Here is a 17,405-nt window from a genome sequence, read left to right as displayed (position 1 = left end):
CTATCTATCATCATGTTTCTTTGTTGTAGGGAAAATGCACAAGGTGTGCACAACAGGTTTGTTTGTTTACAACACATGGTGACTCACATGAACTGTGCAGAAAAAGGACATCACACCTTTTAAATATGTCCATAATTTAGATGAAAAATAAAAAGCTATTGATAATTTCTTGCCTGCGTTGAAGTTGTAACTTCCCTTGACACATCAAGGCAGATTCTTTAGAAATTGATTGCCAGGAAGTGAAATTTTTGGCAAACAAGCTTTGACAGTCCAGTGGAATTGGCCAGTTTTAGTTTTTGAAGACTAGAGATCGACATCCCTATTCGGCCTGATACTCTTGGCAGTTGTTCTCTATGCTGATAAGAATATGGAAGTGGAAACACTGGTCTGGCAATGTTGTAACGTAATCAAGTTGACAAAGCACAAGTGTGTATGTTGGAATATGTCTGTCAAATGTAAACATCCAACAGTACAGGATGTTTATCCGATTAAAAACCCATATGAATGGAAATAAAACAATAACTTACTACCACATTATGACAGCATACATACATATATGTTTTTACCTTTTTATATGTAAAAAGGCACTTTTAGAAGCACATAAAGGTCTTTTGATGCTCTTTTTCATGCCAACACTGTTTTTTTCCGATCTGTAGATGTGGATGATGAAGCTGAGGATGAAGATGAGGAAGCATGGGAGGAGGGAGCAGAAGATATAATAGATAACAAGGCTTCCTTCCGGGGACCAGATGCTAAAGATATTGAGGGCAAAAGGCGTTTGGAACAAATCTGGAAGTAAGTATATTATAGCAGGGAAAGCTGTTAATTGGTGCCTAGGTGACATGAAGCTATTGACAGCACTGGTTTGGCTGATAGAGAGTGTTACATAAAAATCTTTAGAGATAATTTGTTTTGTTTGTTTGTCATATACTGATAACAGAATAAATAGTTTCCTCTGGGCACTATGATTGCCTGCACCCATAAAATTAATAGCCCTGATATAAGTGAATAATTCTTCAGTACCATCTGTGACATTAAAAAACAATGGATAAATAAATATAATGAAGTTTTACTGGTTTGGCAAAGTGACACCAAGTGTCATTTCTATTACTTGTATGATATGTTATGTTTTGAAGACTGAAGTTTGCTTTAAGTTAGCATTACTAGTGAATTAAATTTTCATCAGTTTTAAAGCTATTTGAGAATATGTGTTTTTAAAAATTAACATTGTATCTTCTACTTTAATGGGTTACCTTTACTTTGCTCCATAGCAGTGAGAGAGAAGAAGAGATAGAAGATTACTACAGGAGGAAGTATGCCGACGTATCTGCTGCTGAGAGATATGGGGAAGGCATTGGCATGTCTGAGGAGATCACACAACAGGGCCTGCTTCCAGGAGTCAAGTACGTAGCATCCCCTGTGGGGTTTTAGGCAGAATTGTCAGTCAAATTGAGGGACCAGCATTGCAAATGAACTGGCAAACTAGTGTCTGTCTGTGCCTGAGACAATATATGTAGATGTATTTATTGTGTCAATATAGCTTGTTGACTGTCATTACCACATTGAAATATTTACAGAACACATTTAGCCATTTTGTGGCTTCAATGTTTGTTAACATACCCTTCACTACACAATATGGAATTCATTGACGTTAAAGTGTTTCGGGCAAGATTTTATTAATATGAGAATGACGATTATGATTCTAGTTTTACCAGTTGTTAGAAATGGCATCTTGTCGTTTGCTGGAAGACCAACAATCAGGAATAAATGAATTATGTTTTGGTCCTTTACAGGGACCCTAATCTGTGGGTTGTTAAGTGTAGGATGGGAGAGGAACGAGCCACTGCTATTGCACTCATGAGGAAGTTTATAGCATATCAGTTTACAGATGAGGTGTGTATAATTTGTTTCTGATACCTGAGTATTTTAGAGGACATAATTTTTACATCAATATCCTGAATGCACTTTGGATTTTTAGGTCTTACCACAATGTTGTTTGAATGATTACAAGTAATATGTAATATGCAGGGGTACTGGAAGTTGATAAGCAGCCTTGAAAAGCCTGGATAATCAGTGGTCATTTAGTTGCTTAGCCTTGAAAAGCCTGGTCATTGAGAAACAGCTTGGCACACATACTGTGGGCTGACTGATTGAAAGATTACAGAATCAGCCTGAGCTTAGATTGTATACGACTACACATTACCACCTGAGAAATATCGTCAAAAATACACTTCATGCAACAACTTTGTACCGTGACTGGCCTTAGTAGTACATAATATTTACGTATATGATATTTTATCAGCCCTTTGTCTGGAGATAAGGCCCATGTGCATGGATATATGGCAAAATAATCAGAATGTTACCAAGAGAGAATGTCACTATGCATATATAAGGTCTTTGTCATTATTGCATTTTACCAACACTAAACTGCTCCAGGTTAAGCTAATTCTGAAAGTTTCACCTTACTTTTTTCAGCCGTTGCAAATAAAGTCAGTGATAGCCAAAGAGAGCCTGAAGGGCTATATCTATGTGGAGTCCTACAAACAGACTCACATCAAGCAGGCTATAGAGGGTGTGGGCAATCTGCGAATGGGCATGTGGCAACAACAGGTAAGTCCTGCACACATTAGCAAGCAGAAGAAGAAAAAAAGTGATGTGTATTAAAATTCATCGGAAAAAGAAATGACCTATGAATGTCTGGATCTATCGTGATATGCTTCTGTATTGTTTTACCCTTATTATTTTATCGTTGAAAAATTTCTGAGACATTCACCTGCTGTATCACCTGGTTTCTAATATGTGATTATTATTTGCCTAGATGGTTCCAATCAAAGAGATGACAGATGTGTTGAGAATTGTGAAGGAGACATCTGACCTTAAACCTAAGGCCTGGGTTCGTTTAAAAAGAGGCCTGTATAAGGATGACTTGGCTCAGGTGGGTGAGATTTCAGTTGTTAAATTTTCTGTCGTTACCTAAAATACTTCACTTCATAGATTCTGCAATTGAAATTGTGTAAAATATAATCACTTTGCCCATTTTTGATGTAGTTTTTATATATTTTATCATGTTCATGAACTATTCAGTTGTCATATTTACAACTTAAAAACTATGTCTGATAACCGCTCACATCATCTGTGATCATATGATTACTACCAGGTAACTTTACTAATCAGGGTATTTTTAATGTGACCCAGGTGTATTATGTTGAGCCGTCACAGAACATCGTTAACCTCAAACTCATTCCCAGAATTGATTACTCTCGCCCCAGAGGACTGCTGAGGAATTCTAATGTTGCGGTAAGTTTTAGCCTACTTGTCCATGAACAAGGTGTGGTAGTTGATGATATAAACCTACTGTTATTCTCGTATCTCGTATTGCTAGGTGTATTTTGCAGGGAGCTATGAAATCAAAACTTTATATATTTTATTAAATTTGGATGTCTGTAAGTACATTTTCATACCAGAAATAAGGATCTCATGGGTGTATAAAATAGCTTAACATATGCAAATAATAATAAGAGTACCATATCTGCTCATCTAAGTGGAAGAATTTACCACTATAAATACTTACTTTGTCTGCAGGATGCAGAGAAGCGAAAACGCCGTGGCAAACCACCACCCAAACTGTTTGATGTTGATGCCATCAGGTCAGATAACTGTGCACTTAATCTCAGTCCTCTGAATCAATGAGAAGTAATGCTTAGTATTAGTTGTATGATTCAATCAAGTAGATGTTTAATCTCAGTTTTTTTCATTGAGTAAAGTAATGCTTGATATTAGTTTTTTTATTCAATTAAGTAAATGCTTTATCTCAGCTTTTTAGATTGAATGAAATTTGTCAAAATAATTGCAGTTTCTATGGTGGCAGAACCACCTTCAGACATTTTTATCAACATTTAAGGAAAGCAGTTAATGATACCTGTATCATTATTTTTCTGATCAGTGAGTATTTTTGAAGCATATAACTTTTAAACATGCATCAGACAGATTTTTTTTCACACACTTTGTGGCCCAACAGTTTAGACCATTGCAAAAGGTTGAAGAATTACAGCAGCTGATAGGACATGTTTGAATGAGCCCCAGATACCATAGATGCAACCTTATTCTTTGGGACAGTTGTATTATTTTCAAACCTCTGCTCATTTGAAATATTTGTTGCAACACAGTTAAATGAAATAAATATATTTTGATGACAGGAATATTGGAGGTGAAGTTACCATGGATGGAGACTACCTTATTTTTGAATCTAACCGATACAGCAGGAAGGGTTTTCTCTTCAAAAACTTTGTGACCAATGCCATTGTAAGTTGTATTATCACATTGAAGTACTCCTTATGTGACCAATGTCACATTGAAGTACTCCTTGTGTGACTAATGTCACATTGAAGTACTCCGTATGTGACCAATGTCACATTGAAGTACCCCTTGTGTGACCAGTGTCATATTGAAGTACTCCTTATGTGACCAATGTCACATTGAAGTACTCCTTATGTGACCAATGTCACATTGAAGTACTCCTTATGTGACCAATGCCTTAAGTTTGACTTAATGCTTGCAAAGTAGTATCTTTTGATGTGAAGTGATCCCTATAATATGGCAACACTTTGATTGCAATTCTGTCATAAACTTTTCCACATGTACATAAATGAGCCACAGCTCAAGCTTAACATTTAAGTATATAGTGTTTAAGTAAAGGTACGCCCCTTAATGCGAGCTGTTGAAGTGTCTTTTAACATTTGTTTTTATTCTGATATCTCCTGTACAGCTGTCTCATTTTGATATGATTGATTTTATTCTGTGTACGGTGAAGCTCCTGATACATTTGTAGCTGTCAGTGCATCAGTGTGTGATTTGAGCTATGTAGTGATTTGGTAGTTTTAATGGTTTTCCTTCAGGTGGCTGAAGGTATTAAGCCAACACTGGCTGAATTGGAGCGCTTTGAGGAGCAGCCAGAGGCAATGGATATGGAATGTATCTTTACACTGAGGTTTTTGTGGACAGCTCACAACTCTGAATGACATCTATTAATAGAAGTCAAACTTTCAATAATTTTTAAAGTAAAGTCTTGCTCTGCATGGAAGACATTGTGTCCATATCCCAAGTTTGTCCAAATACTTGGACCCCAGTTCTTTTAATTTTGAGTATTGCTGAAAGCAAAGAATTATATTTCTTTCCCATTTTTTTTTTTGAAAAGTAAAAACATGAATATGTTGTTCATTAGATGGACTAACCATGTGAAATAAAAGAAACTAAATATTCCTGCCAAAAAGTATATGGGCCAAAGGGAGCAGACCAGGTGTCCCAAAAATTAGAAGAGTTAGGGTATTTAGATACTGGCACATTTCCTCTGTATTATTGTCCTTAACCCAACTGCAGTAATCCCAGGTAAAAGCACAACAGAAATCAATCATAATTTTGCTCCTGGGGATTTTGTGGAAGTGTGTGAGGGAGAGTTGATTCATCTCCAGGGAAAGATTGTGAAGGTGGATGGCAATAAAGTCATCATGATGCCCAAACACGAGGATCTGAAGGTGAGAGGATATGTCTGTCTTTTGCACTATAAGTTCACATTGTGTTCAAGTTGAACTCAGTGGGAAGTTTTATCATGCTATATTTACTAAAATAGGAGAGCTATTAATTCTATGAATTTTCTTGAAACAAAATCTAAAATGTGATTTTAAAATTCTTAAGTATAATTCATGGTGATGTACATGTAGGTTTTTGTGAAGCTTGGATTGTATCTTTAGTAATTTCCAGCTATGCTCTCTTTGCAGGACTTACTGGAGTTTCCTGCCCATGAGCTGAAGAAGCACTTTAAGATGGGTGACCACGTGAAGGTGATAGGTGGGCGTTACGAGGGTGACACAGGGCTAATCGTCCGTGTGGAGGAGAATATGGTCGTCCTCTTCTCTGACCTTACCATGCATGAGGTCAGTCCAGTAGTGCCGAAGTTAATGCTTACACTCTGCCTTTTGAAGTAAAGAAATGTAGTATTATGTGTAAGTCTTAGTGTTCATAACTTAGCTAAAAACTTTTCTATGAAGAAGAAATGAATGATTACAGCTAAACATCATTGTGACATTATTGCATCCATATTGAGGCAAGTTTAAAGAGGAAATGTACATGTGTGTATGTGAAGAAGACGAATTTGCATAATTCTGTTTCCTTCAGAATGTATTAGATCATGGACATGTATTTCAATGTTATGTTGATAACGGGAGGAACCAAATGGAGCCACTTGATCTGCAGTGTCAATCATTTATTTATAAACCCAGATATAAGTATTGAGTTGAAGACAGTTTAAGCTATATGATCATTGATCAAGATGTGGCATATTATTGAACTTTCTTTTCTTTAAATTGTTATATTTCACTGGATTGGAACATAGCGATAACCCAGAGATGGTTTCCTGGGATCACAGAGTGAACTTAGACTGAAGTCATAGTTTTATTCATTAAATTGGTATTTTCTTTTCCCTTATTTTAGCTGAAATTTGTTGTACAATAACTACCCAGAATTTATACTGTCAAGCAATATTTTGGCCTTCTTACGTAAGAAATAACAAAATTAAGGTGATTTGAAATTTTGACTTAAGTCTAAGATTGCTTCATGATCCCAGGGCCTGGTTATTTTATAAATCATGAGAGTCTCATGCACATTTTGTTTATGTGTTCCAGTTAAAAGTGCTACCCAAAGACGTTCAGCTATGTACTGATGTGGCTACTGGTGTAGATTCACTGGGACAGTTTCAGTTTGGAGATCTTGTACAGCTAGAGTGAGTTGGATAACTTTGTTGTGTATATGCCCATTCTATTGTACTGAACATATCTAAAATTATTCCTCTTATTATTATTTCTGTGTCATTAAAAGTTACTGTAAGTAAATGTAACAAATTTGTTTCGCTTTCATTTTTTTTTTTTTTGTTTATTTGTATATCCATTCCAGACTAGGTAGAACCTACATGTAATCTACATCCTCTTTCCCCCTATTAGTGTAGAGTTTTCCATCTTTTCATTTTTTTGTGAATCACTACGATTATTTAATTTTATTTATCCCTGCATGAGGACATTATTTCTCTTTCAGCCCACAGACTGTAGGGGTCATTGTGCGCCTAGAGAAAGAAAATTTTCAAGTGTTAAACATGTTTAATAAGGTAAGTATTTGATTGTACCTTTTGGAACCAGGTAGCTAGTAGTACCTGTGGTAGTGTATATCACATGTACTGTTATCAAGTGTAGGTTTTGTTCTCTTTCTAGGGTGATACACATTACTGGCACATATAAAGGTTTCATAAAACCCTTGTCTCTATTGATGGTTAGAGAGTACTAAAATTAGTAACGAATCTTCATTCTGTGGTTACCTGAAGCATTTAACTTCAACAATGGGCAACACAGTTATCTAGTATAGGGCACATTTACCACTGCTATGCCGTTTTTATATGTACGTGTGTATGGTTTGGTTGACAGGTTTTGAGTGTAAAACCACAAGCAGTCAGCAGAAAGAAAGATACAAGAAATGCTGTGGCATTGGATTCAGAGAACAACAATATACAAGTCAAAGACATAGTGAAAGTGATAGATGGTCCGCATTCGGTATGTTTTGACTTTTTGATCGGACAAGTCATTTTGACTTTAGCATGTATGACTTTCATCAAGATCAGAAATGCATTTATATTTTGTGCACATTTAATGTTGAGCCATGAGTGGGAAGGTTTAGCAGAAACCGGCAGATGGTCTAGGGGTTCTAACATGCTCTAGCCTATTTCCTCTCACCTTATGGCTGGCAGTTGTCGTATAAGTGAAATATTTCTAAACAAAACACCAATCAAATAAATAAATAAATCATTTAATGTTGTCATTGTCTTTTGTAATTTTTTGACTTAAGAGGTCATCGCCATAAGAATTTATACTTCCTCGAAAAGTGAAGTTGCATTTTGAAACAAATTTATTGTGTTATTCTCCTCTCACATTAGTAAGTTAATCGACATGTTGATTAAATTTGCTGTTGTTGCAAAATTATTTGAAACATTAATGTCCCGTACACAGGCATGTCATAATAGTATGTTTCTGTCATTTAAGGGAAGACAGGGAGAGATCAAACACTTGTTCAGGAGTTTTGCTTTCCTTCTTTCTCGTATGATGACGGAGAATGGAGGATACTTTGTCTGTCGTGCCCGGCACCTGGCTCTTGCAGGTGGCTCTAAGCAGACATCTAGTTTGAGCATTGGAGGATTTGCTCCCATGTCCCCAAGGTTATCGAGCCCGTCCCACCCCAGCAGTGGAGTAGGAGGAGGTGGTGCTGGAGGCGGGACTCCAGGAAGGGGACGTGGAGCATTAAGCAGGAGGGATAAGGAGCTGATTGGTCAGACTGTACGAATCGTACAAGGACCATTTAAAGGTAGGAGTTTACCAGCATTACTTGACGAACCTTCATAATTTCTTTTGTCAGATTTTATACATACCTATTAAAGGTATGTAGGCTTATTACACGGAACTTTACATGTATACTTGTTTTGTCAGTTATGAACAAATGGTCATGCGACAGTGCCATGGATGATAAGGCAAATTTATTTGATGTTTTAGATCTGTGATTGTTAAGATTTTACTCAACTGTGTGTAATTTGATTGTGTTGCAGGTTATATTGGTATTGTGAAAGATGCTACAGAATCCACTGCTAGAGTTGAACTCCATTCCAGCTGTAAAACAATATCTGTGGATAGATCTCGTCTTAGCTCTCTCACGTAAGTACAACTGTGACAAATAGCTCATTAGAAAACCTTACTTTGGTCCAAGCTGTGTAGTCCACATTGTATTAGATTCACAAAACTTTTTGCACCATGGTAACTTAATTCCCAGATTACTAGCTGTTACTTGCAGAATCTTATCTATGACTGTTGAGGTTTTGTGACTTGTAGATTAAGACATCCAGGTAGCTTTACTTTAGATGTGTTGTAAAAAATGATACCTCAGTTAGTTTGTATCTGGATTTGCATTCCATGGAAGATGCTCTCCCATGAACAGATTTTGTCTCATGTCTGACAGTTTATAAAAACATGTGAATAGTATTGAACTGAGTGTTGTTATATATGACATGGCCTTTTTCTTGACTAAGACACATGTTCTGTATATTACAGAGGCCAGAGGCCTGGTGGTGCGACATCTGTTCGCAACAGGACCCCAATGTATGGAAATCAGACCCCAATGCACTCTGGATCAAGGACCCCCATGTATGGCTCACAGACACCATTGTATGACGGCAGTCGCACACCTCATTATGGCAGCCAGACACCGCTGCATGAGGGCAGTAGGACACCCAGCAGCAGTGGGGCCTGGGACCCAGCAAATGCCAACACACCCTCAAGGTAAAACACCTGTACTGAACAGTTCCACAGGTGTATGGCGAGTATTGATCGCCAGTTGTGGGAAAGTAAATTATTCATTAAGTACGAGGAATTTTTGTGATTCCCTTGCCTTATTGTTCTTTGGGCCTTGGTTACATAGCTGTACCAAAGAACACTGTTTTTTTCCAATCTCTCTAGATTCCTTCATCAGTGAAACGGACCACCTTTGAATAAATAAACTGTTCTATATCATGATATAAAGTCAATAAAATTTTATTACTGTTACTATGAGTAGTATAATATAAGTATGAATGGTGATATATTTGTAGGAGATGTATCAATATTTAGCTAATTTCTCTTCCTTCTTGATCAGAACAAATGAGTTTGACTACCAGTATCAGGATTCACCTAGCCCGTCTCCTGCTGACTATGGAGCTATGACACCTAACCCGGCCACCCCGGGATACCAGGCAGACACCCCCAGCCCCATGGGGCCTTACACCCCTCAGACCCCGGGCAGTGCCTACTCCCCCTATCAGGCCTCACCCTCACCTGCTGGCTATCAAGGTAAGAGTTTATGTCATAACTAAACCCTGTGGTCTTCAAGGAAGGAATACATGTGTGTATAATGATGCATCTGTAGATGGTCTGAAAGCATTATCGGCATCTTTGGATAATGTGGTATTGTGATGTTCCTGAATATTGCTTGTTTTCTGTCACAAATTTCATGTTAAAGCATATGCTTCAGCCTTGCATAAACAAAGTGTTAAAATGTGTAGTTTAGATGATCTCCATTTGGAAGGGCCAATAGAAATCCAAACAGCCATACATCTTATATTGTTTAAATTTAATTCTTGTGTTCCAGCCTCCCCAAGTCCGTCTGGATTTGCTGGCACCCCTAGTCCAGCAGGATACCAGCCAACCCCATCCCCTGGTGGGTATGCAGGTACCCCCTCCCCATCAGGGTACAGCCCCCAGACCCCTGGTAACCCCTTCACTCCACAGACACCTGGTTCAGGTAAGTTACCTGTGAATTTGCAATACAAAAACTTTCTTGACTCCATGCCATTGTTCTGGTTCTGCTACAACATGCATTACTGTGAATCTTGTCTTTCAAGGTCAATGTTTGATTATATAATTTGCATGTTTGTTTAATGAGCATCTTTATGCCATTATACAGTAGTGTGTACCTGTGGTTGATCTTATTAACTTTTTATGCTGTACTTAAGAAATTTGAAGTTGTCTGCAGCCTTGTGCTTTTAAGTGAAGGTCTACTTGTTACGATGACAAAATCTTTTTATAACAAGTGGAACAATGGCAGAGCCTTCAGTTATAAAGGGAAATTGTGAAAGTAGTATCGGCTTAGTGACAGGTGAAACGATTCCCAAAAAGATGTCCAGTCTTAAGTGGGAAGGTCTGCCACCAACCTGTGGATGGTTGTGGGTTTCCCCCGGGCTGTGCCCGGTTTCCTCCCACCATAATGCTGGCCGCCGTCGTATAAGTGAAATATTCTTGAATATTGTGTAAAACACCAATGAAATAAATAAACACAAAAAGATGAAGACTTGTGTAACTTGTGCCCTGCAAAGCTTTGATAAATGCCAAAACGTTTCCCAAGAGGCAGTTTTGGCATATGGTAAGTTAACCAAGCCGAAAGTCGTAAGCATTTTTCGGCTGTTACCAATCCCAGTGTGTTATGATGCTTTACCAATCCCAGTGTTGTATGATGCTTTACCAATCCCAGTGTTGTATGATGCTTTACCAATCCCAGTGTTGTATGATGCTTAACCAATACCTGTGTTGTATGATGCTTTATCAATCCCAGTGTTGTATGATGCTTTACCAATCCCTGTGTTGTATGATGCTTTACCAATCCCAGTGTTGTATGATGCTTTACCAATCCCAGTGTTGTATGATGCTTTACCAATCCCTATGTTGTATGATTCTTGACCAATGGCAGTGTTATATGATGCTTTACCAATTCCTGTGTTGTATGATGCTTTACCAATCCCTGTGTTGTATGATGCTTTACCAATCCCTGTGTTGTATGATGCTTTACCAATCCCTGTGTTGTATGATGCTTTACCAATCCCAGTGTTGTATGATGCTTTACCAATCCCAGTGTTGTATGATGCTTTACCAATCCCTGTGTTGTATGATGCTTTACCAATCCCAGTGTTGTATGATGCTTTACCAATCCCAGTGTTGTATGATGCTTTACCAATCCCTTTGTTGTATGATTCTTGACCAATCCCAGTGTTGTATGATGCTTTACCAATCCATGTGTTGTATGATTCTTTACCAATCCCTGTGTTGTATGATGCTTTACCAATCTCTGTGTTGTATGATGCTTTACCAATCCCTATGTTGTATGATGCCTTACCAATCCCTGTGTTGTATGATGCTTTACCAATCCCTATGTTGTATGATGCTTTACCAATCCCTGTGTTGTATGATGCTTTACCAATCCCTGTGTTGTATGATGCTTTACCAATCCCAGTGTTGTATGATGCTTAACCAATACCTTTGTTGTATGATGCTTTATCAATCCCAGTGTTGTATGATGCTTTACCAATCCCTGTGTTGTATGATGCTTTACCAATCCCAGTGTTGTATGATGCTTGACCAATCCCAGTGTTGTATGATGCTTTACCAATCCCTATGTTGTATGATTCTTGACCAATCGCAGTGTTATATGATGCTTTACCAATTCCTGTGTTGTATGATGCTTTACCAATCCCTGTGTTGTATGATGCTTTACCAATCCCTGTGTTGTATGATGCTTTACCAATCCCTGTGTTGTATGATGCTTTACCAATCCCAGTGTTGTATGATGCTTTACCAATCCCTATGTTGTATGATGCTTTACCAATCCCTTTGTTGTATGATTCTTGACCAATCCCAGTGTTGTATGATGCTTTACCAATCCATGTGTTGTATGATTCTTTACCAATCCCTGTGTTGTATGATGCTTTACCAATCTCTGTGTTGTATGATGCTTTACCAATCCCTATGTTGTATGATGCCTTACCAATCCCTGTGTTGTATGATGCTTTACCAATCCCTATGTTGTATGATGCTTTACCAATCCCTGTGTTGTATGATGCTTTACCAATCCCAGTGTTGTATGATGCTTTACCAATCCCTGTGTTGTATGATGCTTTACCAATCCCTGTGTTGTATGATGCTTTACCAATCCCAGTGTTGTATGATGCTTTACCAATCCCAGTGTTGTATGATGCTTTACCAATCCCTATGTTGTATGATTCTTGACCAATCCCAGTGTTGTATGATGCTTTACCAATCCCTGTGTTGTATGATGCTTTACCAATCCCTGTGTTGTATGATGCTTTACCAATCCCTATGTTGTATGATGCTTTACCAATCCCTATGTTGCATGATGCTTTACCAATCCCTATGTTGCATGATGCTTTACCAATCCCAGTGTTGTATGATGCTTTACCAATCCCAGTGTTGTATGATGCTTTACCAATCCCAGTGTTGTATGATGCTTTACCAATCCCTATGTTGTATGATGCCTTACCAATCCCAGTGTTGTATGATGCTTTACCAATCCCAGTGTTGTATGATGCTTTACCAATCCCAGTGTTGTATGATGCTTAACCAATACCTGTGTTGTATGATGCTTTATCAATCCCAGTGTTGTATGATGCTTTACCAATCCCTGTGTTGTATGATGCTTTACCAATCCCTATGTTGTATGATGCTTTACCAATCCCAGTGTTGTATGATGCTTTACCAATCCCTATGTTGTATGATTCTTGACCAATCGCAGTGTTATATGATGCTTTACCAATTCCTGTGTTGTATGATGCTTTACCAATCCCTGTGTTGTATGATGCTTTACCAATCCCTGTGTTGTATGATGCTTTACCAATCCCTGTGTTGTATGATGCTTTACCAATCCCAGTGTTGTATGATGCTTTACCAATCCCTTTGTTGTATGATTCTTGACCAATCCCAGTGTTGTATGATGCTTTACCAATCCATGTGTTGTATGATTCTTTACCAATCCCTGTGTTGTATGATGCTTTACCAATCTCTGTGTTGTATGATGCTTTACCAATCCCTATGTTGTATGATGCTTTACCAATCCCTGTGTTGTATGATGCTTTACCAATCCCTATGTTGTATGATGCTTTACCAATCCCTGTGTTGTATGATGCTTTACCAATCCCAGTGTTGTATGATGCTTTACCAATCCCAGTGTTGTATGATGCTTAACCAATACCTGTGTTGTATGATGCTTTATCAATCCCAGTGTTGTATGATGCTTTACCAATCCCTGTGTTGTATGATGCTTTACCAATCCCAGTGTTGTATGATGCTTTACCAATCCCAGTGTTGTATGATGCTTTACCAATCCCTATGTTGTATGATTCTTGACCAATCGCAGTGTTATATGATGCTTTACCAATTCCTGTGTTGTATGATGCTTTACCAATCCCTGTGTTGTATGATGCTTTACCAATCCCTGTGTTGTATGACGCTTTACCAATCCCTGTGTTGTATGATGCTTTACCAATCCCAGTGTTGTATGATGCTTTACCAATCCCAGTGTTGTATGATGCTTTACCAATCCCTTTGTTGTATGATTCTTGACCAATCCCAGTGTTGTATGATGCTTTACCAATCCATGTGTTGTATGATTCTTTACCAATCCCTGTGTTGTATGATGCTTTACCAATCCCAGTGTTGTATGATGCTTTACCAATCCCTATGTTGTATGATTCTTGACCAATCCCAGTGTTGTATGATGCTTTACCAATCCCTGTGTTGTATGATGCTTTACCAATCCCTGTGTTGTATGATGCTTTACCAATCCCTATGTTGTATGATGCTTTACCAATCCCTATGTTGCATGATGCTTTACCAATCCCTATGTTGCATGATGCTTTACCAATCCCAGTGTTGTATGATGCTTTACCAATCCCAGTGTTGTATGATGCTTTACCAATCCCAGTGTTGTATGATGCTTTACCAATCCCTATGTTGTATGATGCCTTACCAATCCCAGTGTTGTATGATGCTTTACCAATCCCTATGTTGTATGATGCTTTACCAATCCCAGTGTTGTATGATGCTTTACCAATCCCTGTGTTGTATGATGCTTTACCAATCCCAGTGTTGTATGATGCTTTACCAATCCCTGTGTTGTATGATGCTTTACCAATCCCAGTGTTGTATGATGCTTTACCAATCCCTGTGTTGTATGATTCTTTACCAATCCCTGTATTGTATGATGCTTTACCAATCCCTGTGTTGTATGATGCTTTACCAATTCCTGTGTTGTATGATGCCTTACCAATCCCAGTGTTGTATGATGCTTTACCAATTGCAGTGTTGTATGATGCCTTACCAATCCCAGTGTTATATGATGCTTTACCAATCCCTGTGTTGCATGATGCTTTACCAATCCCAGTGTTATATGATGCTTTACCAATCCCTGTGTTGCATGATGCTTTACCAATCCCAGTGTTGTATGATGCTTTACCAATCCCTATGTTGTATGATGCTTTACCAATCCCAGTGTTGTATGATGCTTTACTATCTATATTTTCAGCCATGGAATCCAACACAACAGACTGGCACACAACCGAGATTGAGGTGAAAATCAAAGAGACTCACGAAGATGCTAACCTCATCCTACAGACTGGGGTTATACGCAGTGTATCAGTGAGTATTTCTCTTCATAGGTTCATGGACTTTTCTGGGAACATTTAACAAAAGGGTGTCCCTGGGTGTTCAGTGGAAGCAAAAGGATTTATCATCAGGTATTAGATTAATAATTAAGACTGTCTAACTATGATTACATGGTGTTCAAGGCATAAGCAAGATCACTTGATGGCACCTCTGTGGCTCAGTTGGTTAGGGCGCTAGCGCAGCGTAATGACCCAGGAGCCTCTCATCAATGCGGTCACTGTGAGTTCAGGTCATGCTGGCTTCGTGTTCGGCCGTACGTGGGAAGGTCTGCCAGCAACCTGTGGATGGTCGTGGATTTCCCTCAGGCTCTGCTCAGTTTCCCCCCACCATAATGCTGGCCGTCATCATAAAAGTAAAATATTCTTATGTATGGCGTAAAACACCTATCAAATAAATAAATAAATAAAGATCTCCTGACCATTCTGACACTCCTGTGTTAAATCAGTCAGTGAGAGTCTTGATAATATAAGACTAGGCTTGTTTTGTTTTGGTTTGTCCAGCATTTACTGTGATTAGCTGTGTGACATTGTTTATACTTCTCTCCCTCAGGGAGGTATGTGTTCTGTATTCATCCCGGATCTGGCAAAGGTTGTCAATGTGGCCTCCGTACATCTACAGCCAGTCCCTCCAGAGAAGGGCGATAGAGTAAGTACATAGAGGATAGAAGAGTTCAAGCAATTTTAGTTTGTTTGCCTATGTATCAAGGTGAAGTGCTTTATTTACGTGTGTAGAAGCCTTTCATTGAAAATGCATCTTAATGTGAAAAAAATAAGTTGCATCAACAATATCAATATCTGTGAGTTGTTGCATTTTCATTTTGAAAATTGTTCAGATATGATGAAGTCAACTCCAACACAGCCTGGTCAGACTTTTGCACTGTTTATTGTGTACAGTCAGTACTGAATTGGATGTACACAGTCATGTTGTACAGAGCGGTTCTAAATTAAGGGGAGATAATCGTCCCTATCTTGATGGACCTATTGAATACAAGTGAATTCATCCAACTTTCATTATGTCTTTCTTTCAGGCTAAGGTTATACTGGGTCAAGAAGAGCGTGAATCAACAGGCACCTTGTTAAGTATTGACGGTGCAGAGGGTGTGGTGAAGCTTGACAGTGTCACAGGTCTCAACGACGACATCAAGATGTTACCCATACATTTCCTCTGTAAGATGCCCAACAATTAGCACAGCCCTGTCCAGTGGCTCATCTTTATATATTTGCATCGAAAAGAACCGCTGAGCATTTCCTTACTGCACAAGAACAGACAATTTGGGGCTACACAGACCTGATCATGTGTAAATTATAACGTTTGTATTTTTGTTTATATCCTTTTTTTCCCCCCTTCAAATTGAGGCAAACATTTGGTGTTTAAGTACAGTTGTTGTTGTTCAGGACAAGTATTCGTACAACTACAAAAAACTTCCCACCCTGTGCAAAGCTGTATTAAAGCTACTTTTGTGAAAAGTAAATAGATAATAGCATGGCAGTTGACCATGTTGTTACTTCGGATGCCTAAGATATGAAGTACTAGTCATTTGCCTTAGACCGTCTTCATTTTATCAAGATAGACTTTGCATATAGCTACTCATTACTGATGACTGGTAAAATCTGATCACAAGCATTTTGCACTACGTTTAGCTAGCTCCCGGTTTGCTGTCCTGAACATAATGCCAGTGTACTTTTTGGAGCATACATTTCCATCGGCTCCTGAAGTTTGTCTGTCACATATGTTTAAGTGCTTTAAATATGGTACATTTGATTGGCTTGTAAAAAACGGTATGAAATTTTCTATTTGCATTTGTCTTTTCTCAACTTTAGAAGATAAGTTTGGGATAGAGTTAACGGAGATGCCATAGAGCAGGCACATCATAACAGGAATCATGTGTAAGGGAGACCATCACTGCTGGGCTTCATCACTTTATGTCAATATTGTGCTTTGTTTCTCTTGAGAGATGACTAGTGTGATTTGTACATTGCTTCAATGGTAATTAAAGGTGACCTTTACAATCATTAAAAACTGTTTCCATTCTTTGGTCTGTTGAAGTTACTGACCTGGGTATGGTTGCACGAAGCCCTCAGAGCATGATGTGCACATAAAGACCTGGGCAATCGGCACTGAAGGCTTGTTAGCATGAAAGTTGCGTGCTCGTAACGTTAAGTGGACACCATGTAAGAAGGCCTTGTTGTTTGATGACTCATTAAATTTGTCAGAGATAGCGCATTAACATACATTTAGTTCCTGATTTTATAGTGATAATATGCCTAATGACCATTTAAACTATCGACCAGTTGGAAGACCAAAACTGGTTTTGTTGAAGATTATATGTATTTGCCACAA

The 17,405-nt window shown here is 38.4% G+C and overlaps 1 protein-coding gene across 1 annotated transcript in view; it reads left to right on the top strand.

Annotated features, from left to right (window-relative positions):
* The window catches only part of LOC135466223 (transcription elongation factor SPT5-like), a 24,102-nt gene extending 6,697 nt beyond the window's left edge, over nucleotides 1-17,405 (top strand). Inside the window, exons 6-27 of the mRNA XM_064743625.1 lie at nucleotides 657-795; nucleotides 1,272-1,403; nucleotides 1,794-1,893; nucleotides 2,476-2,610; nucleotides 2,819-2,935; nucleotides 3,196-3,297; nucleotides 3,583-3,647; nucleotides 4,197-4,302; nucleotides 4,896-4,971; nucleotides 5,377-5,531; nucleotides 5,775-5,930; nucleotides 6,678-6,775; nucleotides 7,084-7,153; nucleotides 7,467-7,592; nucleotides 8,079-8,397; nucleotides 8,636-8,741; nucleotides 9,135-9,362; nucleotides 9,715-9,908; nucleotides 10,207-10,359; nucleotides 14,926-15,038; nucleotides 15,615-15,710; nucleotides 16,093-17,405. Coding sequence (XP_064599695.1) covers nucleotides 657-795; nucleotides 1,272-1,403; nucleotides 1,794-1,893; nucleotides 2,476-2,610; nucleotides 2,819-2,935; nucleotides 3,196-3,297; nucleotides 3,583-3,647; nucleotides 4,197-4,302; nucleotides 4,896-4,971; nucleotides 5,377-5,531; nucleotides 5,775-5,930; nucleotides 6,678-6,775; nucleotides 7,084-7,153; nucleotides 7,467-7,592; nucleotides 8,079-8,397; nucleotides 8,636-8,741; nucleotides 9,135-9,362; nucleotides 9,715-9,908; nucleotides 10,207-10,359; nucleotides 14,926-15,038; nucleotides 15,615-15,710; nucleotides 16,093-16,251 — 2,945 coding nt within the window. The 3' untranslated portion in view covers nucleotides 16,252-17,405. The remainder of the gene's footprint in view (nucleotides 1-656; nucleotides 796-1,271; nucleotides 1,404-1,793; nucleotides 1,894-2,475; nucleotides 2,611-2,818; nucleotides 2,936-3,195; nucleotides 3,298-3,582; nucleotides 3,648-4,196; nucleotides 4,303-4,895; nucleotides 4,972-5,376; nucleotides 5,532-5,774; nucleotides 5,931-6,677; nucleotides 6,776-7,083; nucleotides 7,154-7,466; nucleotides 7,593-8,078; nucleotides 8,398-8,635; nucleotides 8,742-9,134; nucleotides 9,363-9,714; nucleotides 9,909-10,206; nucleotides 10,360-14,925; nucleotides 15,039-15,614; nucleotides 15,711-16,092) is intronic.

This window comes from Liolophura sinensis, chromosome 6, assembly GCF_032854445.1.
Source record: "Liolophura sinensis isolate JHLJ2023 chromosome 6, CUHK_Ljap_v2, whole genome shotgun sequence".
Lineage (NCBI taxonomy): Eukaryota > Metazoa > Mollusca > Polyplacophora > Chitonida > Chitonidae > Liolophura > Liolophura sinensis.
Note: the sequence above shows the minus strand (reverse complement) of the source record. Positions and strands in the feature narration are given on the sequence as shown.